Below are 24408 nucleotides of genomic sequence, written 5' to 3' on the forward strand. Positions count from 1 at the left end.
ATCTGGAGAGTATAACACATATTTTTCTAAGAGCACTTGCTCCACCCTCTTTCTAATAACCTTCTAGGAGTGTCTGGAAATCAGACTCTCTATTCTATTTTCTGCCAGCTGAGAATCCGGAAGAACACAGTTTGGGAGCTACTGGTTGCCATCTGGTGATCACAAGGGAGGAGCCTGACTGAAGCCAACATTTGGAGGAAAGCAAAGCCAAACCCAGAACCAGAGAGAAACCCACTGTCAATAACAACATCTGATCTTCTTTTGAATCCAGCCACACGAAGAGCCAGATCCACTCTAGATGTTTCCATTATATAAACCAAGTAAATTCTTTTACCTCTGCCAGTGTGGACTGAATCTTGTTACTTCCAACAACAAGAAAATCCTAAGTGATACATGTTCCAACTGCTATTTTAATAGGATTTTAAAAAAAAACCCTCAAAAACTGCTAGTAAAGAAATTTACAGCCAAATATATAATATGCTTCTGCGGGAGCCAGAATGAAAAATAAAGGTCTTACCATACGTGCAAAACATGCAGTAAGGATTCCACTTCCAGATCCTACATCAAGAGCTTTAGCTCCTTCATGTAATTGATCAAATAGAAGTTCTAGTGCATATGCATGCTGCCAAAAGAAAACAAAGCAAATATTCATTTGTTTTTCAAGACTCTATAAAGTATATTTACCATGGCATATAAATAAAAGTTGCCAACTTCCTGCCGATTTTTCTAGTATTGTCGTCTACCAAGATAATGAAAACATGACATACTATATACTTTTATAGTGAAGTCTCCACCCCACCCCTGTCCCCAACCTTCCCCATCCTTGTCCAGTTTCACTCCCTAAAGGCAACCAATGATGTCAGTTTCTTGTGCTTCCTGCCAAACATATCCATTCTCTGTATATACAAGCAAATATGTTATCTATATTTTTCATTTATTGTATCTTGAAGAACCTTTCTTATCAATCCTTAAATAGCCTGTTCATTCTTTTTTATGGCTTAGGAGTCTATTCTTATATGAATGTATTATAATAACAAAAATCCTCCCCAAAAAATCCCTAATGAGGGATATTTAAGTTGGCTCCAATCTTCTATAACAAAAGAGACAGAATAATCGTAAAAGTTACATGTGTAGGAGCTCCTGGGTAGCTCAGTCTGTTGAGCGTCCAACTCTTGATTACAGCCCAGGTCATGATCCCAGGGTTGTGGAATCAAGCCCCATGTTGGGCTCTGCACTGAGCGTGGAGCCTGCTTAAGATTCTGTCTCTCTCCCGGGGTGCTTGGGTGGCTCAGTCGGTTAGGCGTCCGACCTCAGCTCAGGTCACGATCTTGCAGTTTGTGGGTTTGAGCCTCACGTCAGGCTCTGTGCTGACAGCTCAGAGCCTGATGCCTGCTTCGGATTCTGCGTCTCCCTCTTTTTCTGCCCCTCCCCTGATTGCACGCTCGCTCGCTCTCTCTCTCTCTCAAAAATAAACATTAAAAAAAATTTTTTTAAAAGAAAGATTCTCTCCCTCTGTCCCTCTCCCCTGCTTATGCATGATCTCGCTCTAAAATAAAATTTTAAAACGGGTATATATGTAGGATAATATAATCATCTTTATAAAAACCTTATAAAGTATATCTGTAGGATAAATTCTTAGAATTGAGGGGGTCAAAGGATATATATTTTTATGTCTATAGTATATATAAATTATTAATCAAATAAAGTCATATTGCTTATGCTTTGGGCCAAACCAAGAAATAAAGCCTTCCCTACTCCATCCTCTTTATAAACTTACATTTCAGTGCTTTTCTAAAATATGAAGTTAGAACTAATAAATGTTAAAAAAAAAAACCAATAAATGTTATCTCAAAAGCTGTCCTTAAATACCTACTTACGTTCATTATTAAAAATCATCAGGTTCAGTATCAATAAACATTACTAGATCTTGGTTGGTAAAAATACATATTCATGAATCCATAGTGATAATAAGAAAATACATAACCTCTATATATATATAAATAGGAGAATAAGGGGAAATTGTTCCCAATCAATTCATATTGATGAAATGATGAACTTAGGAAGCTGCCATTTGGCAACCACTTCAGTAATAACTGATTCAGCAAAAATAAATGGATGCTAAAACTTGTAGATTATCATTTGAGGAATAACAGAAGATTTACATAATCTCAAAGTGTTTACCCAAAACACTAATTACAAAAATGAAAATTGTCACTTTACAGTGGAATTCAAGTTTCTCTGTGGAGAAACCTGGCTGACACTACCTTAGTCAGATGATCAAAATTAACATCACCAGTAATGGGACACATTGACATCATATGGCATCTGTTAAAATACATCCCTTCTAGGATATTCCAGGCAAAAATGCATAACCCATATCTGATCATGAGGAAACAGGAGACAAACCCAAATTGAGGAACATTCTAGAAAAAACTGGCCTATATTCACAAAATTTTCAAAACCATAAAAGAAGACTGAGGTACTGTTCCAGATAAAAGAAAACTAAGAAGACATGACAACTGAATGAAACTCCAGCTCTGTAATTGTATTTTCCTGTAAAGGACATAACCAGAACAACTGATAAAATTTAAGTAAAGTCTGTCAACTGGCTAACAGTGTTGTATTAATGTTTATTTCCTGATTTTGATACTGTGGTTATTGAGAATGTCCTATTTTTGAAGGTAAAGAGCATTCTATCCCCAAATTATTCCCAAAGAGTTCATTAAAAAGAAAATACATGTATTTCATGTATATACATATATATGAGAAAGACAAAAAGAAAGAATAAATGATAAAGAAAATGTAGTAAAAGGTTAACATTAGGGGAAGATGGGTAAAAAGTACATGGGAATTACTTGTACTATTCTTACAACTTTTCTGTAAGTCTGAAATTCTGTTAAAAGCTAAAAATTTTTTAAGCATCAGAAACAGGTAATGTTCAAAATGGAACAGACTGGAAACTCCCTATTTAGAAAACTAATTTACATGACCAAAGCCAGAATACTGGTTACACCAAGGTTAGAAGCTAAGGAACTCGCATGAGGGAACCTGCTAGGACATAGGAAACGTACTGATCTTCATCTGGGTGCTGGTTACACATACACATATGTGAACACTCATCAAGCTACACACAAGATTTGTGTACTTTACTCGATGTGTGTAATAGCTCAACAAAAAGTTCCTGAAAAGACTATTCCAGTCACTAAAAGTGAATGATCAGACATCGTGTCCCTCCTGATGTGATGCAATGGAAAGAACCATTAGGCAGTGTTCCTGAAAAGACAAAAAAAAAAAAAAAAAAAAAAAAAAAAGGTTGGGGTAGGGGGGACAAGTTAAGTATTACCAGGAAACAATCTTAACCAAGTTTAGAATATGGGAAATTCTACAGGACAAATGGATGAGTTTTTGTCAGTAAATAAGTGGGATTTAAAAAAAGAAAGGAGACTTTTAAAATTAAAAGAGACTAAGAAGACTGAAAAAGACTAAAAAGATGTAATGTCTGGACCTTGTTTGGATCCTGATTTAAGCAAATCAACCATAAAAGAACTTCTTGGAAACACCTGGTAAAGTTTGAACATGGACTGGTTTTAAGACAACATAACATACTAAGGAACAATATGATATGATATAATATTGTAGTTGAGTTAATTTTTTTTTTAATGTTTACTTTTTGAGAGAGAGAGAGAGAGACACGGGCAGACTGCAAGCGGGGGAGGGGCAGACAGACAGGGAGAGACAGAATCGGAAGCAGACTCCAGGCTTTGAACTGTCAGCACAGAGCCCAACACGGGGCACAAGCCCACGGACTGTGAGATCATGACCTGAGCCCAAGTCGGATGCTTAACCAACTGAGCCACCCAGGCGCCCCTGTAGTTGTGTTTTTAAAGTCATCAGATTTACATTTAAGTACTAACGAGGGGTGAACAATATTATGTTTGAGATTTGTTTTTAAATAGTTCAGCAAGAGGAAGACAAAATAAAAATAAAACAAGATTAACAAATTTGGGGTAATTATTAAAGGTGATTATGGCTACAGGAGGGTTCATTATAGTATTCTATTTATTTATGTGGTGTTGGAAACTTTCCATATTAAAAAGTTAAAAACGAAAAAGTTAAGGCTACTATTCCACAACTAACATAAAATGGGGAAAAGGCCTTTAACAGATACAGCCACACACAATCCAATGGTTTTCAAACAGTGTTCCAGAAAGTCATTAATATTCCACAGAACCCCTTGAGAGGTAACACACAAACGTACACTGAGGGAGGGGTGTGTTTTGGGAAAAGAGTAATAGAGAACTAACTTTATCAATCTTTCATATAGATTGCTTCGCAAAAGAGGCTCTTGTCTAAAGAGTGAAAAACATTGGTACCATGAAAAAGGTCTGGACTAAACATCGGAAGTAGCTTTCATAATATTCATATAACAATCAGTTATGAGGTTTAATACTTTCTATTAATAATACGATAACAAGTATCACACTATAGGAACTTGGAAGTAACCAAAGAAACAAAATAACTTCCCTAATACTTGTCTTTCTGGATCCAGAAATCAAAGGACAAGAAGGGACTTCTTTAAGGTGTCAATTCCCAGTTTATATGCCGTACTGTGGTATCTTAATTCCAAAACAAACCCAAGAATATTTTTTCAGCAGTATGTCTATACAAGATTTGCTTTTATAAAAGGGGAGCATGCTGAGTTATTGTCAAGGCCTTCAATCACAATTATTAGCATTTTTCATGCTTTTATCACCCTAGCTAGTATTTTTCTGGATAACCCATGTTTATCACTAAATCCAAAATTAACAGTTTTTTAAAAGCTTTCTTAATTTAAGTGTCTGACTTCGGCTCAGGTTATGATCTCACAGTGGGTGAGTTCAAGCCTTGTGTCTGGCTCTGTGATGACAGCTTGGGGCCTGGAGCCTGCTTCAGATTCTGTGTCTCCTTCTCTCTCTGCCCCTCCCCAATTCATGCTGTCTCTTTCTCAAAAATAAATAAACACAGGGGCGCCTGGGTGGCTCAGTCGGTTGAGCGGCCGACTTCGGCTCAGGTCACGATCTCACAGTTCGTGAGTTCGAGCCCTGCGTCGGGCTCTGTGCTGACAGCTCAGAGCCTGGAGCCTGCTTCGGATCCTGTGTCTCCCTCTCTCTCCGCCCCTCCCCTGCTCATGTTCTGTCTCTCTCTGTCTCAAAAATAAATAAAAACAAACAAACAAACAAACAAACAAACACAGAGGCGCTTGGGTGGCTCAGTCGGTTAAGCATCCGACTTTTGGCTCAGGTCATGATCTCACTGTTCGGGAGTTTGAGCCCCACGTCGGGCTCTGTGCTCACAGCTCAGAGTCTGGAGCCTGTTTCAGATTCTGTGTCTTCCTCTCTCTCTGCCCTTCCCCTGCTTGTGCTCTGTCTCGCGCTCTCTCACACATTAAAAAACAAATAAGTAAACATGAAAAATTTTAGGTTTTTTTATAATTATGGAAAATTTCAAACCCACAAATACGATGAATACACATTCTCCCTCATATGCAGTCACCAACTGTTTATGTACTGTGCCATACTGTTCTACCATACCATCTGAAAATAGGCTGTACACATTGTGATACTTCACAGCAAAATACTTCAGCACGCATATGCCAAAACAACGAAGACATCGCCCTTTGCTACCACATCACCATTACCACACTCGTGACAATCATCAATTTAGTATCATCACCCAACATACACACACTACTTACATTTCCTCAACTGTTCCCAAAGTGTCCTTGATAGCTGTTTTTACCCCAATCCATTCAAGGATTACGCATTGTGTCTGTCAATATAAAATACTCTCCCTTCAGTTCCCCTCCACCTACCACTCTTCTGCGCTTCAGAATACTGACTACTGGGGCAGCGGGGTGGCTCAGTCCGTTAAGGGTCCTACCCTTGATCCGGGCTCAAGTTCTGATCTCACAGTTCATGAGTTCGAGCCCCATGTTGGGCTCTGTGCTGACAGCATGCAGCCTGTTGGGGATTCTCTCTCCCTTTCTCTTTGTCCCTCCCCTGCTCTCTGTCTCTCTCTCAAAATAAATAAATAAGCTTAAAAAAAAAAAACAATACTGAGCCACCCAGGCACCCCCTCTAAATTGTTTTAGATCAACTGACAATCTCTGCCCAATTTAACTGTTATATTGATGATTACAATATAGTGATTTATTTACTTATTTTTTAAATATATATTTTTTAACATTTATTTATTTTGAGGGAGTGACAGCGCATGCAAGCAGGGGAGGGGCAGAGAGAGACGGGGAGAGAGAATCCCAAACAGGCCCCACACTGTTAGTGCAGGCCTGATGTGGGGCTCAAACTCACGAACCATGAGATCATGACCTGAGCTGAAATCAAGAGTCAGATGCTTAGCCGACTAAGCCACCCACATGCCCCCAAAATAGTGATTTTTTTTTAATTTTATTATTCCCTCCATATGTATTAATTGGCATTCTTCTGTTTTTCATTTTCTGTCTTACTTTTTTGTTTTTAATCTCTATGAACTCATGGATTTTTGTTTCTGATTTACTATGTTAAAATACATTATCTTCATTATGTATCATTTTCCAATTCTCAAATTATCTCCAATTGGCCTCTGGGAGTCTCTTCAAACCTGCTCCTATGTCCTTTCAACATCACCCATCAACCTGTGAGTACTTCCTTATTTCCCAATATTCAGTCACTTCTCCAAGGAACTCTAGTCTCATTTAGTGAGGAATGATATTTAGGTTTCAATATCTGCATGCTAAGTGTGCTCACTGCTACTGGAATGCCATTTTAACAGGTTGCTTTTAATCTCTTGCCCAATGCATATATTACATTTTCAATTACGCCTTTGGAAAATATTCTAGGGTTGTAGTTACTTCCAAGTCTGTGATTTTAAAGTTCATTAAATAGAGATGTCAACAGAGAGCAAAGAGTTGCTCCTCACTTTCCGTTTCTCTTTCAATACTTCTGAGATCTATACAATAAATGATATAAGATCACAAATGTTTGTTCATATTACAATGTTTGTTCATATGTATAATTAATATTATTTTATTCTACTCACATCCTGGTTCCACAAGCATCAAAGGACACTGTATTATTACTGCTTGCACACACATACATACATAGAGAGCTACTGCGTGACTATACACATACACATGAATACACACATTTTCCTTACTAAGAGACATAGGTAAGGAAATGTAAGTGATTAAAAATGAATCCTTTTTTTAATACAAGCTATGACATGGATGAACCTTGAGGACATTACACTAAGTGAAATAAACCAGTCATAAAAAAACAAATATTTTATGATTCCACTTATGAGGTATCTAGACTAGTCAAATTCTTAGAGATAGATAATAGAATGGTGGTCGCCCGGGGCTGGGGAGACCAGGAAATGGGAAATTACTGTTGAATGGTATAGAGTTTTAGTTTTGCAAGATGAAAAGAGTTCTAGAGATTAGTTACACGACAGTATCAATGTATTTAACACTGCTGAACTATATGCTTAAAAAATGGTTAAGGGGCACCTGAGTGGCTCAGTTGGTTGAGCATCTCACTCTTGACTTTGATTCAGGTCATGATCTCACAGTCGTGAGGTCAAGCCCTACCTCAGCCCCTGTGCTAAGTATGGAGGCCTGCTTGGGATTCTCTCCTTCTCTCGCTCTGCCTCTCCGCTGGTCATGCGTGCATGTGCTCTCTGTCTCTCAAAAAATAAACATTAAAAAAAAAATGATTAAGATGTTAAGTTTTATGTTATACGCATTATACCACAATAAATATTATTTTAAATGCAGCCTTTTCTTAAAAGACAGCTCAACTAAGAAATGGAAAAGGATATGAATAGACATTTCTGCAAAGACCTACAAATGGTCAATAAGCACATGAAAAGATGCTCAACATCATTATCATTAGGGTTAATGCAACTCAAAACCACAATGACATACCACTTCACAGCTACCAGGATGGATAAAAGAAAGAAAGCACACAATAGCAAGCGTTGACAAGAAAGTGCAGAAACTGAAACCCCCATTTATACATTGCTGGTAGCAATGTAAAACAGTGCAGCCATTTGGAAAACAGTTGACCATTCTTCAAAATGTTAAATCTAGAATCACCATATGATCTACCAATTCCACTCCTAAGAATTGAAAATACATGCACACACAAAAACTTGTACATTAATGTTCATAGTAGCATTAATCACAGTAGCTAGAAAGTGGGAACAACCCAAATGTCTATCAACTGACAAAAAAGCAAAGTGTGGTATATTCATACAATGGAATATTATTCAGCAATAAAAAGAAATGAAGTAGTGATTCATGCTACAATACAAACCTTGAAAATGCAAATATAAAAAGCCAGTTGCGAAATGCTATATATTGTATTATTCCATTTATGCAAAATGTCCGGGAGAGACAGAAATAAAAAGCACATTAGTAGTTACCAGGACTTTGGCAGATGAGGGATGGGAATTGACTGTGAATGGGTACAGCATTACTTTTTGAGCTGAGGAAAATGTTCTGAAATTAGATAGTGGTGATGTTTGAACAACTCTGAATAGACTAAAATCCATAACTTTAAAGGGATGAATTTTACAGTAGGTGAATTGTAGCTTACTAAAGTTGCTATTTTTTTTGTCGAAAAATACATCCTTTGCCATGGAGTTTCTGCCATGTTTTCTTTGGCAGTGAACTGGATACTCAGCACCAAGCTTCAGGGGAAAAGAAAAATTCATGCAGTATTTCCTTTGATATAGGAAGACACACCCCTCCAGTCAATTTCCCAGACATGCAGGATACCAATTCTCCAAAATAACTTTGAGAATTAAATGAATGCTTCTACATAAATCTTTTGCTGTAAGTAGTACTTCAAACTGCCTGCAGGAATCTTAGGACTACACTTGCTTTAAATCATTCATTTCTTTGAATAGTTAATGCATAAAAAAACCCATTCCTATTCCATGAATGGAAAACAAACAAACAAACAAAAAAAAAAAAAAACAAAGAAGGGGGAGCCTGGCTGGCTGTCAGAGAAGCGACTCTTAATCCTGGGGTTGGGAGTATGAGCTTTGGGTATAGAGACAACTTAAGTAAATAAATAAACTTTAAAAAAAAGGGAAGAAGAAAACAAAAAGAAACTGATAATATACAGAGTGCAGAGTGAAAAGTAGATCTCCCTTTCACCCTCCAATCATCTAATTCTGACCTTAGAAGAACTCATTTTTAGTTTTCATGCCTATAGGAAGACATATGTATACATGTATACGTGCAGACTTGATTTTTGCGTATTACAAAATACTGTAAACACTCTTACATACTCTTCTTTTATACTTAATGTTTGCTGAACATCTTGCCATACTGGTCCCTACAGAGACTCTTCATTTAACAGCTTCACAGTATTTCACTGTATAATTATTAACCACTGACTATTAATGGGATATTCGTGATCACTGTTATTTTTTTTTGCTATTATAAATAATGCAGAATGAACATTGTTAGTAACTTTGTACCTATAAAAATATACTATATTATTCAAGGATAAATATCTTGAAATAAAACTGAAGAGTGTAGGCCACCTGGGTAGCTCAGTCAGTTAAGTGGTCAACTTCGGCTCAGGTCATGATCTCACCGTTCATGAGTTAGAGCCCCGTGTCAGGCCCTGTGCTGATGGTTCAGAGCCTGGAACCTACTTCAGATTCTGTATGTCCCTCTCTCTCGGTCCCTCCCCTGCTCACACTCTGCCTCTCTCTCTCTCTCAAAAATAAATAAACATTAAAAAAAAAATTTTTTTAAACTGAAGAGTGTAAGGTACATTTATTTCACATTTTATAGATTTGCCAAATTGCTTTCCAACACTACCAATGTACTCTCTCAACAAAAAAGTATATTGTATATTAATTGTCAGTTTCCCCTTTCCAGTACAAAGTATTAAGCTCTTTGATCTCTGACAATCTGTTCATGAAAAATGGTACTTTACTACAACACTAATGTGTAATTTATTAAGTATGTAAATATAAATGAAAATGACATCTTTTCATTGGTTTAAGTGCTAATGTCATCTGTATTTCTTCTATGAACTATCATTCTTGTACTTTACCTACTGAATACTTCCCTCAGTTTTTCTTTTAATTTTGCTTGTAACATTTTTTTCTCTGCAGAAATCCCAATTTTAAAAAAAATTTTTTTTAATGTTTTTTTGGAGAGAGAATGTGAGTGGGAGAGGGGCAGAGAGAGAGAGAGAGACAGAATCCGAAGCAGGTTCCAGGCTCTGAGCTGTCAGCACAGAGCCCAACACGGAGCTCGAACTCACAGACTGCAAGATTGTGACCTGAGCCGAAGTTGGATGCTTAGCTGACTGAACCACCCAGGCACCCTAGAAATCCCAATTTTTTATGTTGCAAAATATATCAGGCCTCTTTGTCTTTTGTCATGCTTTATTTTTGTTTTATTTTATTATTATTATTTTTTAATTTATATCCAAGTTAGTTAGCATATAGTGCAACAATGATTTCAGGAGTAGATTCCTTAATGTCCCTTACCCATTTAGCCCATTCCCCCTCCCACAACCCCTCCAGCAACCCTCTTTTTGTTCTCCATATTTAAGAGTCTCTTATGTTTTGTCCCCCTCCCTGTTTTTCTATTATTTTTGCTTCCCTTCCCTTGAATTCATCTGTTATGTGTCTTAAAGTCCTCATATGAGTGAAGTCATATGGTATTTGTCTTTCTCTGACTAATTTCACTTAGCATAATACCCTCTGGTTCCATCCACATAGCTGCAATTATTTTTATTTTTTAATGTTTATTTATTTTTGAGACAGGGAGGGAGAGAGAGACAGAGCATGAGTAGGGAAGGGGCAGAGAAAGGGAGACAGAATCTGAAGCAGGCTCCAGGCTCTAAGCTGTCAGCACAGAGCCCAATGCGGGGCTCGAACCCATGAACCATGAGATCATGCCCTCAGCCAAAGTTGGACACAACCGAGCCACCCAGGTGCCCCTTGTAATGTTTTAAAAAGTCATTTGTATTTAATGCTTGTAAGTAATAATTTTCCTATATTTTCTTCTAGTATAATTACCAATTCATCATATATATGACTTTATTTTGGTACAAAGAGGTCTTTACGTTTAAATAAGAGTTTCTCCAGCCCCAAATACTTTCAGAGAATCAGAAAAGCTATTGTTTTTCTCTCCAAAAACCAATAGAGGACTCATTCAAATAACTGACATTTAAAACCCAAGAAAATTCCTAACAGATTGAAAGTGCTAGATAACTTAAGATAGGTCTTTCTCAAAGTTACAAATTTTCATAGCTGCTATACTTGACCAACCCCTAATGGATTTTCCAAATAAAATATTTCAAATAATATTCAACTTGAGATTTTATGATATGTCCATTATATCATTTAAAATACTCTCTCCCTAATTCACTCATCACTAAATAACCTTTTATATCCAATTTTTACATGATTAGATACCAATGACAACCAACAAAAACTTTAATGACAGTTTCTACCAAGAAGGCTTCCTTCTATAGATCATGGATTAATAAAAGAGGCTCATTACCAACCGACATAACTCATAGATGATAAAATTTAACTTTCTTTAAACCTTTTTTACTGAAAAAAACCCATCTTAGTGGAAAACTGTGACCCATTTGTGCCCGAATGACCAAAGTTAACTTACCATATGTGGAGCACTGATTGTTGCTTGGAAACCTGCAAAAGAAGAAGAGAACTACTGACACATTCAATGCAAAAACATACCAGATACTCCATGTAACTCCTTTCCTCACATCCACAAATTCTTTGTCATAAAATATTTTTTGTTTTTATGATCTCAAGAAAATAAAACTTTTATTTTGCATTTTAGAGTACTGTCAAGCAGCAGTTAAAATGAGAAAATACAATCATGCCAAAGGCTGATGTGCTCTTCTAGTAGAACACTCCCACTATTTCTGAAAATTTCTTCTCCCGTATAGTTAGCTAAAAAAGTAAGAAAAAGTAAGTTGAGTTGGTAACTTTATGGCTTGTTTTCCTCTCCAGATTTATGAAAAGAAAACAAACTTCCATATACAATAGGTATGCAAAATCTTTGCAAAATTAAATGGCTTCATACTTCCGACAACTTATTGAACAACTAACTGGCACTCCGAATAGATTAAGAGACTAACACCTACTTCAATTTGCTCTATATACTAACACCTAATGGTAATTCACAATCTTTTCGTAGTGTTTAGCTTTCAAGTTTTTTCTTCCGGTGCTGCTTTCTCAAAACTTATTTACCTGCTTCTGCATCTGAAGCAATTTTCACTGAGCGGTGGTAGCAGGTGCCTTCGGGGTTCAGAAGCTCCCCAGGATCTTCTCTGCTGACTGTTATAGTGCTTTGAAAGAAGAAAGTATGGCGGCTGGCCGACAGGATCCCGAGGCACTTCTAAGCCTCAAAGGCGCCCACTGCCAAGGCTCAGCAGTTCAGCAAAAACTGCTTCAGGAGAAGGAATTAAATAAAGAACTTTCTGAAATCAAGCACAAACCAAAAGATTCAGGGCAAGTAAAGCAGAGAAATCAATACCTACTTTATTACACTTACTTCCTTTAATATTGATTTAAAAAACTGATACTAATGTGAAAAACCACCTCAGTCAACATTGAGGCCCTAGAGAGCACTCAGCTTAAACTTAAATTTTCATTAAAAGTATGTTTTATGAAGAATGTTTAAAATATTGTTTATATATATTATATACAGTTTGAGAAAACAGAAAACATACTTCATATACATAACATCATCTTATTGAAATGGTTATGTTTGGGATTATGAAACTTCCTGAGGCATAAAATTCAAATTAGCAAGGTAATAATATCTGTGTCTCAAACTAGTTTTACTTAACAAAAATTATACAGTTAATGAGTAAAAATGTGACAATTTCAGAAATCCAGAAGCTCACCTATTGATTGTGGAGAATCCATATAAGGGTTACATTTTGCATAGTGGGAGCGGTCTGTGGCCAGCATTACTTCAAACACTTTATCTGTTTTGATGATTCCATTTTCTGAAATGAATGAGGCAAACATTTTAAGCTGGGAGTGAGATGATGAGATGATTAGCTATATTTTAGAATAATTACTCTGGTTGCACTGTAGAGACTGGATTGGAAGAGAGCAAGAATGGCAGTTGTTGCAATGACCCAGGTAAACACAACCTGGTCCTCAGTGAGGACAGTTAGGATGAAGAAAAGTAGGATTTGAGTTATATTTAATAGGTAATGTATACTTAACTAACTAGCTTTGAAGGAAGAACGGGATAATGGCTGAAATGCTGATGTCATACACTGACTTGAGAAATCCTACAGAAGGAGCAGAGTTAAGGAGAAAAGGGTAACTTACTTATTCAGTTAATGGCTAAAGAGCATACAGGTGGAGATACGCAGCAGTCCACGGAACACGTGGATCTGGAGTTCAGGAAAGAGATCTAGGGCGGTGATAAAGATTTCTAGTTATACGGATGGTAACTGAAGCAACGGAAGTGAAATAAGTGGCCAGGGAAGAATACACAGGAAGAAAAACAAAAGCGAACACTGAAGAGATGTGCAAAGGAAGCAGAACCTTCAGAGATTATGACAAAGAGCAGTCACAAGGGTGGGTGAAAATCAAGTAGATAAACTGTTACAAAGCCCAAGCAAAAAGAAATTTTTCAAGAAGGAAAGCAGGATGAGTAATGATTATATATGGGTCCCCCAACTATTCATTCTTTGAGATTAAATATAATACGTTAACTTTGAATAACGTTCATGGTACCATGTTGTTATTCAGTAAAGCCCTTATTAACTCACTCAGTAAGTTTATTGACTGTCTAATACATACCAGACAAAATGGTATATGCTTAGGATTATACAAATAAACAAGATAGCATATTCCTGTCCTCACAGATCTAAAAACTGTAAGATTAAATGTATGAACTTGACTTTAACATTCAAGAAATAAAATTTTTTAACCAAAATATGCTTTGCTGAATTTGGCAACGTTATGGATGACTATTTTAAAATGAGACTTTAGGGGCGCCTGGGTGGCACAGTCGGTTAAGCTTCCAACTTCAGCTCAGGTCAGGACCTCATGGTTCGTGAGTTCAAGTCTTGCGTTTTGGGCTCTGTGCTGACAGCTCAGAGCCTGGAGCCTGCTTCAGATTTTGTGTCTCCCTCTCTCGCTGCCCCTCCCCAGCTCGTGCTCGCTCTCTCTCTCTCTCAAAAATAACAAACATTAAAAAATTTTCTTTGAAAAATGAGACTTTAGTGGGGTGCCTGGCTGGCTCAGTTGAGAGAGGATGTGACTTGGGGCACCTGGGTGGCTCAGTTGGTTGAGCCTCTGACTCTTGATTTCGGCTCAGGTCATGATATCACAGTTCGTGAGATCGAGCCCCACATCAGGCTCCACACTGATAGTGCAACCCCTGCTTGGGATTCTCTCTCTTCCTCTTTCTGCCCCTCCCCTGCAAGCGTGTGTGTGTGTGCACACTCTCTTACTCTTTCTCTCTCTCAAAATAAATGAATAAACTTTAAAAAAAAGGAAAAACATGTGACTCTTGATCTCAGGGTTGTGAGTTCAAGCCCCACGCTGGGTGTGGAGATTACTCATATAAATTTTTAAAAAATAAGACTTCAGTAAAAGCATCATGAGAAATTTCAAATATTTATGCAAACTTATTTAATTTATTCATTAACTGTGGAGTGTCCAGGTTCTAAAGGGTAATGGCAGTTACCAGAACCTGAATCTCTTCACATAGTCACTCAAAAAATCCTCAACCTAAGATCATGAAGGGGCATATATAAAACCATACATGACCCATGCCTTCATATTACTAGAAGGCAGAGAATATTCAGACTTCGAATTACCTATAAAATAAACACTAAATTCCAACAAAGTTCCTCCCATTGCTGTAAGCCTGTGGGTACAGAAAACCAGGGTGGGGATGGGATGAGGTTAAAAGACTCCGAGAGAAAAAGGAGGAGCAGGGGATACAGATGAAGCACACACAAAATCATTCCCCTCAAAAGGAGTAACAGCACTAAGTACTAAAATATGGAACATAGGCCTGGGACTTGGATCTTCACAGCACTGGCTATAAGAAAGGAACTTAAAAGACGGTGAGATGACGAAGATGCCAAAACCATTCAATGATGAAAGATTAGTCATTTTCAACAAATAGTGCTGGGACAACTGGATAACCACATGTAAAAGAATGAAACTCAAACTTTACTTCATATCATATATAAAAATTAACTCAAAATGGATCAAAGACCTAAATATATGAGCTAATACCATAAAGCTCATAGAAGATAATATTGAGGTAAATCTTCATGACCTTGGATTTGGCAATGGATTCACAGATAGAATACCAAAAGCACAAGCAACAAGAGAAAACAATAGAAATTGGATTTCATCAAAATTAAAAGTTTCTGTGCCTTAAGGATGCTATCAAGAAAGTGAAAAATAACTCATAGAATAGGAGAAAATATTTGCAAATCATGTATCTGGGAAGGGACTTGTATTTAGAATATATAAAGAACTCTTACAATTCAATGTAAAGAGACAAAATGTGCAAAGAATCTGAATAGACATTTCTCCAAAGGTATACAAGTGGCCAATGGGTACATGAAAAGATGCTGCTCAGGGAAATGCAAATTAAAACCACAATGAGACACCACTTCATAGCCCCTACAATGGCTACAATCAAAAAGGCAGATGATAACAAACACTGGCAAGGACTTATGCACTGCAGGTGGAAATGTAAAACGGTGCTGCCACCTCAGAAAATGGCAGTTCCCCAAATGGTTAAAGGTAAGAGTTACCACAGGACCCAGGACCCAGCAATTCTATTCCTATATGTATACCCAAGAGAAATGAAAATATAGGTTCACATGGAAACTTGTACACAAATGTGCATAGGAGCATTATTCATAATAGCCCAACGTGTCCACCAATGAATGGGTACACAAAATGTGGTATATCCATACAATAAAATATTATTAAACCATAAAAGTACTGATTCCTGCTACCACATAATACGAACCTTGAAAACACTGTGCTAAGTGAAAGAAACCAGTAGCAAAACACCAGATACTGTATGGTTCTATTTAAAAATTAAATGGGACTAGAGGTGGCAACCATGAGAAGTTCTACTTCTGGGGGAGAATCAAATAAAAAGGGAAAGGATGGTGCCTCTTGGTGCAGCAAAAGGGAAAAGATAATTAAGGATATTACAGAAACAAAAGAGCAACAAGATGTGCTGACTCCTCCCCTTTTCCCAACACTACTCCCAACACATCATCGTCCATTAAAGAAACTGCAGGTCAGGGGCACCTGGGTGGCTCAGTTGGTGAACCGTCCGACTTCGGCTCAGGTCATGATCTTACAGTTCGTGGGTTCGAGCCCCATGTCCAGCTCTGTGCTGACAGCCCAGATCCTGGAGCCTGATTCAAATTCTGTGTCTCCCTCACTCTCTGCCCTTCCCCCGCTCTCACTCACTCTGTCTCTCTGTCTCTCAAAAGTAAACATTAAAAAAATTTAAAAAAAAAAAAAAGAAACTGCAAGTCACAATACTGAAAAAAGGCGCTGTTGAACTGTGTCCACAAAATGTTTAAAAATAGGAAAACGAAAAAACTCAACTCCATCGAAAGATACTGTAAAAAGAAAACAAAATACAAATAAAAACATTCCGGCTGATTAAACAGAAACAATAATTTTAAAACTACATTCAAAGAAAACCTAGCAGAAAGTAAGTAAAAATATTACCAGGCCAACTTCATGACATTTACTAATAAAACTATCAGACTTTATTTGAAGAATTTTTTTAATGTCTATTTATTTATTTATTTACTTTGGTGTAGCTTTCTTTTCTTTTCTTTTTTTTTTAACAATTATTTATTTTTGAGAGACAGAGCACAAGTTGGGGAGGGGCTGAGAGAGGAAGGAGACACAGAATCCGAAGCAGGCTCCAGGCTCTAAGCTATCAGCAGAGCCCGATGCGGGGCTCGAACCCACAAACTGCGAGATCATGACCTGAGCCGAAGTTGGACGCTCAACCAACTGAGCCACCCAGGCGCCCCTCTTTCTTTTTTATATATATGTAATTTGTTGTCAAATTGGCTTCCATACAACACCCAGTGCTCATCCCAACAGGTGCCCCCCTCAATGCCCACCACCCACTTTCCCTTCTCCCCCACCCCTCATCAACCTTCAGTTTGTTCTCTGTATTTAAGAATCCCTTATGGTTTGCCTCCCTCCCTCTCTGTCTGCAACTTCTCCCCCACTTCCCCTTTCCCCCATGGTCTTCTGTTACATTTCTCAAGATCCACATATGAGTGAAAATATATGGTATCTGTCTTTCTCTGACTGACTCATTTCACTTAGCATAATACCCCCCAGTTCCATCCACGTTGTTGCAAATGGCCAGATTTCATTCTTTCTCATTGCCAAGTAGTATCCCATTGTATATATAAACCACATCTTCTTTACCCATTCATCAGCTGATGGACATTTAGGCTCTTTCCATAATTTGGTTATTGTTGAAAGCACTGCTATAAACATTGGGGTACATGTGCCTCTATGCATCAGCACTCCTATATCCCTTGGGTAAATTCCTAGCAATGCTATTGCTGGGTCATAGGGTAATTCTATTTTTAATTTTTTGAGGAACCTCCACACTGTTTCCCAGGACGGCTGCACCAGTTTGCATTCCCACCAACGGTGCAAGAGGGTCCTGCTTCTCCACATCCTCGCCAGCATCTATAGTCTCCTGATTTGCTCATTTTAGCCACTCTGACTGGTGTGAGGTGGTATCTCAGTGTGGCTTTGATTTGTATTTCCCTGATGATGAGTGACGGTGAGCATCGTTTCATGTGTCTGTTGGTAATCTGGATGTCTTCTTTGGAAAAGTATCTATTCATGTCTTCTGCCCATTTCTTCACTGGATTATTTGTTTTTCAGGTGTGGAGTTTGGGGAGTTATTTATAGATTTTGGGCACTAGCCCTTTATCCGATATGTCATTTGGAAATATCTCTTCCCGTTCCATTGGTTGCCTTTTAGTTTTGTTGATTGTTTCCTTTGCAGTGCAGAAGCTTTTTATCTTGATGAGGTCCCAATAATTCATTTTTACTTTTAATTCCCTTGCCTTTGGAGATATGTCAAGTATGAAATTCCTGTGGCTGAGGTCAAAGAGGTTGTTGCAAACTATCAGACTTTAAAGGCAAGGAAAAAAAACCCTCAGAGCCTCAAGGCAAAAAAATCAAGTTATGTAATAAGGATTAAAAAAAAAAAATTGGGCAACCGTCAGATTTCCTAAGAGCAAAAAAGGAATAAAGCAACATTTTCAAGAAATTCAAGAAAAGAAAGTACAAATCAACAATTTAAAAAAGCAAATTACTGGGTACCTGGCTGGTTCAGTCCATACAGCATGCGACTCTTGATCTCTGGGTCATGAGTTTGAGAGTTCAAGCCCCACATTGTGGGTAGAGTTTATGTAAAAAAAATTTTTTTAAACCCACAAAACAACAAGAACAGAAAACTACTGATATATTCAACAACATAGCTAAAGTTCAAAAGCATTAATGTCAGTGAAAGAAGCCATATATACTATATGACTCCTATAGATTGTACACTATATGACAATTTATATCAAATTCTAGAAAAGTCAAAATCATAGTGGCACAGGGCTGATCTGTGATTGCTAGAGGTTAGGGGTAAAGGAGATTGATTGCTAAGCAACATGAGAAACTCTGTGGGTAAAAGAAATGTTCTAGATCGTAGATCAGCAAATTTACATAAAGGTCAAAATAGTAAATATTTCAGGCTCTGCAGGCCGAATAGTCTCTGTTGCAACAACTCAACTCTGTCAATGTAGTGTGGGAACAACACAAACAATACCAAATACAGGGAATGGCTGTGTTAAGTAATATAAGTCTTTATTTCTAAAAATAGACACCAGACCAGATTGGGCTTCTGAGCTGTGGTTTGCTAATCCCTATTCTACATCATTAGGGTGTTGGTTACACAACTATATTTGTCAAATTTTTCAAACTGTAATTTTTTTTTTAGGATTTTATTTAAGTATGCTCCATGCCCAACATAGGGCTCAAACTCACAACCTCGAGATCAAGTGTTATATGCTCCACCCACAGGGCAAGCCAGGTGCCCGTCAGATTGTAATCTTAAAATTAGTTGATTTATACCTCAATAAAGATTTTTTTTAAGTGTAAACCAAAGATTTTATACCCAGTCAAATTGTCCTTCAAATATCAAGTTTAGAGAAAAGATGTTTTGAATGTGCCAGAATTCTGGGAATGTCAGACAAGCCCTTCTGAGATATCTTCCAGAGGATGTGCTTCATCTAACCAAGAGATAAACAGGGATACATCATCAAAGGACACATAACCAACTGTAAAGCAAAGACTAAAACAGGGGTAGAGACATGGGTGGAATAATACATAAATGTCATATGGTTCTGACAAAGTAAAAAAAAATGCATCTGTAAACAATGAGAGGAGAAAAAAGGAGCAAAGTAGAATTAGATCATTGACTGTTATGTAGGTAATAGGGGGAATCAAAGGATACCATTTAATACTGACTGACCATATAGCAAATAGAAAAGGTAGTTTAAAGACACTGCAAAAGGTATAAACACAAACCTTCCAAATAACAAAAGAATATACTTAAAAATTAGCAAACAAAGCACATGAAATAGAAAAACATTGTAAAGGGGTGCCCGGGTGGCTGAGTCAGTTAAGCATCTGACTTTGACTCAGGTCATGATCTCACAGTTTGTGAGTTTGAGTCCCACGTCGGGCTCTGTTCTGACAGCTCAGAGCCTGGAGCCTGGTTCGGATTCTGTGTCTCCTTCTCTCTCTGCCCCTACCCCACTTGTGCTCTGTCTCTCTCTGTCTCTCAAAAATAAATAAATGTAAAAAAATTAAAAAAAAAAAAAAAAAGAAAAACATTGTAAATAGTCCTAGACTGGCAAAGACAAACTTAGTCTTTTCATTTTAAAATATTATAAATTTTGGATATGGGTGCCTGGGTGGCTCAGTTGATTAAGTCCGACTTTGGCTTGGGTCATGATCTCATGGCTTGAGGGTTCAATCCCTATGTCGGGCTCTGTGCTGACAGCTCAGAGCCTGGAGCCTGCTTTGGATTCTGTGTCTCCCTCTCTCTCTGCTCCTCCCCCTCCCTTGCACACTGTCTCTCTCTCTCTCAAATATAAATAAAACATTAAAAACATTTTTAAATAAAATAAAGTATTATAAATTTTGGGTAAATTAATCCCCATGGGAAATATTATTTCTACACAAATAACTTTAAGCAAGCTACCTGTAAAATTTATTAAAATAAAATAGTGAAATAAATAAAACAGTGAAAGCATTTTCAAAACAATTTTAAATCACAATAAGACTTATTATTTACTAAACATAACCCTGTGCCAGACAAAATCCTACCCATATTATATACACTACCCCTGTTAAGGTATGAACTTGTGAACTACAAATAGTCTTATGCCATCTCTAACAATCTTATAAAGTAAGCACTATTGGGGTGCCTGGGTGGCTCAGTCAGTTGAGTGTCTGACTTTGGCTCAGGTCATGGTCTTACAGCTAGTGAGTTCAAGCCCTGCATCAGACTCTGTACTGACGGCTCGGAGCCTGGAGCCTGCTTCGGATTCTGTGTCTCCCTCTCTCTCTGCCCCCCCCGCCCCCCCGCCGCTTGTACTCTGTCTCTCTCTCTCTCTCTCTCTCTCTCAAAAATAAATAAATATTTTTTTTAAAAAGTAAGCACTATTATTACTCCATTTTACAGATGATAAAATTGAATTTAGAGACTAAGTTGTCTAAGACCTCTGAGCAAATCAGATGTAGGGCCATTCAAATTGAGATGTTACATTCCTACTAACCACTTGACTATACTTCCACTAACATATTCAAATAGCTTAATGACTTCTAATTCATTTCCCAAAATGATTCTTTTTTTTTTTAATGTTATTTATTTATTTTGAGAGAGCGAGAGAGGCAGAGGAAGAGGGACAGGGAGAGGGAGAGAGAGAACCCAAAGCAGGCTCCATGCTCAGCGCAGAGCCTGATGTGGGGCTCGATCCCATGACCATGAGATCATGACATGAGCTGAAATCAAGAGTCAGACACTTAACTGACTGAGCCACCCAGGCGCCCCCCAAAATAACTGAGTGGTTCTTTTGTCTTGAACTCAATTCAAATTCTAGAGAGATGATTCACAGACTCTCAAGGTTACATGGGGTCTTAGGATCCCTAAAGTCTAACTTCTTCATAAATTGGTATCATGATTACTATTTGAAGATTTCCACATTCAAATCACTCTATTATACTTCCCTGTATTAATATGAAATCTCCCTCTTTATAACTTACTTACATGAACCCTTAGTACTGCTCTCATAAGCCACAAAAGAAATACTGAATTTTCTATCCAGCCAACATTTTTCATTCATCTGAAGACATATGACCACTTATCATATCTTTAAGATACAAGCCTTATCTTTCTCAGATTTAGCAGCTTCATTCAATGTCTCCAATATTCATCAGCTTTTAAAACCATCAACATATTGACTTATTCATTCTTTGCATGGATACTTAAAAGTGTGATATCTAAAATCAAACATATTGTTCCAGGCACATTCTAAAAACCAAAGTGAACAGACTACTTCCCTTAAGCTAGGTAATACACTTCTATCAAACTCACATGAGTTTCTTTGGCTACTTTATTACTCTATGTAGGCATATGGAATTTACTAAAAACTCTAAATGGTGTTTGTTGGTGTTGTTAAAATGTTTATTTATTTATTTTTGAAAGAGAGAGAGAGAAAGATGGAGACAGAGGCAGAGATAGAATACCAAGCAGGCTCCACTCTGTCAGTGCAGAACCCAATGCAGGGCTTGATCTCAAGAACTGTGAGACCATGGCCTAAGCCAAAATGGAGAGTCAGATGCTTAACCAGCTAAGCCACCCAGGTGCCCCTCTAAATGGTTTCTTACTTTTTTTTTTTTTTAATTTTTTTAAGTTCATTTATTTGAGAGAGACAGAGTCAGTATGAGAAGGGGAAGGACAGAGAGAGAGGGAGAGTGAATCCCAAGCAGGCTCCACACCATCAGCACAGAGCCCGACATGGGGCCCAAGCCCATGAACCTGGAGATCGTGACCTGGGCTGAAACTGAGAGTTAGACGCTTAACCAACTGAGCCACCCAGGCACCCCTCTAAATGGTTTTTAAAAGCATGTCACTATTTATTAAAAAGATGAACACATCAAGTCTCAGTATCAATCCTTATTATGCCATTATTGGGTAGTTTCCAAAATTTTCACAATATTCTTTTTATTTTTGCCCCAAATTCCATATTTTGAAAGATGCTTAAACCAAGCTACATTTACTAAGTTATTAAGTCATTTTACCATTTTTGGTAATCTGACATGTATAACTGCCAGCACCCTGAACTGTTTTTAGCAAACAGTAAAATAATTTAATGTTTCACTTTTCATGGATAGCCCAATTATGAGTAAATGTGTAATTACCATCAGGCTTTCTGAAATAGCGAACAGCTCTATAACCACCCATACCCAATCTTCCTGCACCCTAGGGACCAAGGACCTTAATTAAATAATTATAATAATGGCTAGTGTTGGTCCAAATATGCAATTGATCCAAATAAGAAGGTTCAAAAAGGAGAATGTAGTAGAATCCAAGCCATAAACGAAATAATAAAAAAACTTAAAGAGATTAGAGCCATGTTGAGAAGATACCTGTTTCTCTTTTTTTTTTCTTAAAAACATCTTTTTTTTTTAATGTTTATTTATTTATTTTTGAGAGAGAGAGAGAGAGAGCAAGCAGGAGAAGGTCAGGCAGAGAGGGAGACAGAATTCCAAGCAGGCCCACGCGGTCAGCACAGAGCCCAACATGGGGCTTGAGCTCAGGAACTGTGAGATCATGACCTGAGCTGAAATCAAGGGTCAGATGCTTAACTGACTGAGATACCCAGGCGCCCCTCTGTTTCTCTTCTTAACTTCAGGGGTAGAGAAGGGTGCAGAGGGAAATAAGTTCCGGGAAAAAAAAAAAAAAAAAGATATGAAAGAAAACCAAAATGTGACAGGATTCAAAGCAATTGATGTAATACAAAACAAGGAAAAATATCTGACTATTCCTCTACAATAGTAGAAGGGATCTGTGATACTGGAAACAGAAGGCAGGGAATAAACGCACAGCAGACTACATAACTCAGCCACGAGTTATCATCACTGGTGACTATTGATTTTCAACACTTAAAAATCAACAAAGTACAGGAGTACCTGAGTGGCTCAGTCGGATGAGTGTCTGACTTTGGCTCAGGTCACGATCTTGCAGTTTGTGAGCTCAAGCCCCACGTTGGGCTCACTGCTGTCAGTGCAGAGCCTGTTTCGGATCCTCTGTCTCCCTCTCTCTCTGCCTCTCCCCCACTCACTCTCTCTCTCAAAAATAAATAAATTGAAAACATTAAAAAAAAACAATGTACAGAAAATTTATTTACTGCTCAGAACAAAATGCAAACTATCAATTTTGACAATGTAAAAGACCCACTAATAAGTTGTAAAATGAGAGGAAGAGCTCGCTGGTATCCTTTCTTACAAAGTTACCAGAGGTAGTGTTAGTTTATGAATTATTGAACAAGAAATTGAGGTTAAAGTATATTACTTAAAGTTACAAAGGTAACCACAAAAAAGGAAGCAAAAATTATGATGGGGGAGGAGTAGGTGTAAATACTCATCCATCTTGGCAGGAGGTCAACAGATAATGTCCAAAGTTGATAAAATAAGAAATGACAGTTTAACCACATGATTTAAAGACATGAAGGTAACTAACAGAAGAACCAAAAAAACATAGTTAAAAGTGGTTCCCGGGGTGCCTGAATGGCTCACTCGATTAAGCATCCCACTCTTGAACTCAGCTCAGGGCTTGATCTCTGGGTCATGAGTTCAAGCCCTACGTTGGGCTTTACGCTGTGCATGGAGCCCACTAAAAACAAAACAAAACAAAACAACACAAGTGGTTCCATCTAAGCTATGAGTCTAGGGGTGGGGAGGAATAGGGCCAACCAATCATTATTTTTCACTAAAAGCCCTTCTGTATGATTTTATCTTTTAACCATGTACATATTACTTGACTAAAAATTAATCTTAATTCTCCCAACCCTTTATCACAGATGGTTTGTATTTACATACATACATATATATAACATATATATATATACACACACACACAATACACACACATACATAAATATACTCTCCAATTAGCAAGATCTAAGATGTAGTGAGAGAGTCCTTTTCCTTCACAGTGGTAGAATTTTAACAGAATGCATT

At 37.6% G+C, this 24408-nt stretch overlaps 1 protein-coding gene across 3 annotated transcripts in view; it reads right to left on the bottom strand.

Annotated features, from left to right (window-relative positions):
- Positions 1 to 24408, bottom strand: part of PCMT1 (protein-L-isoaspartate (D-aspartate) O-methyltransferase) — a 51489-nt gene that overhangs the window by 17159 nt on the left and 9922 nt on the right. For all 3 annotated transcript variants that reach the window (XM_053222117.1, XM_027056649.2, XM_027056648.2), the window contains exons 2-4: positions 12954 to 13058; positions 11696 to 11727; positions 518 to 622 (exon numbers count right to left, since the gene is read on the bottom strand). In XM_053222117.1, the coding sequence (XP_053078092.1) occupies positions 518 to 622; positions 11696 to 11727; positions 12954 to 13058 (242 nt within the window). The remainder of the gene's footprint in view (positions 1 to 517; positions 623 to 11695; positions 11728 to 12953; positions 13059 to 24408) is intronic.

Source organism: Acinonyx jubatus, chromosome B2 (assembly GCF_027475565.1).
Source record: "Acinonyx jubatus isolate Ajub_Pintada_27869175 chromosome B2, VMU_Ajub_asm_v1.0, whole genome shotgun sequence".
NCBI classification, from domain to species: Eukaryota; Metazoa; Chordata; class Mammalia; order Carnivora; family Felidae; genus Acinonyx; species Acinonyx jubatus.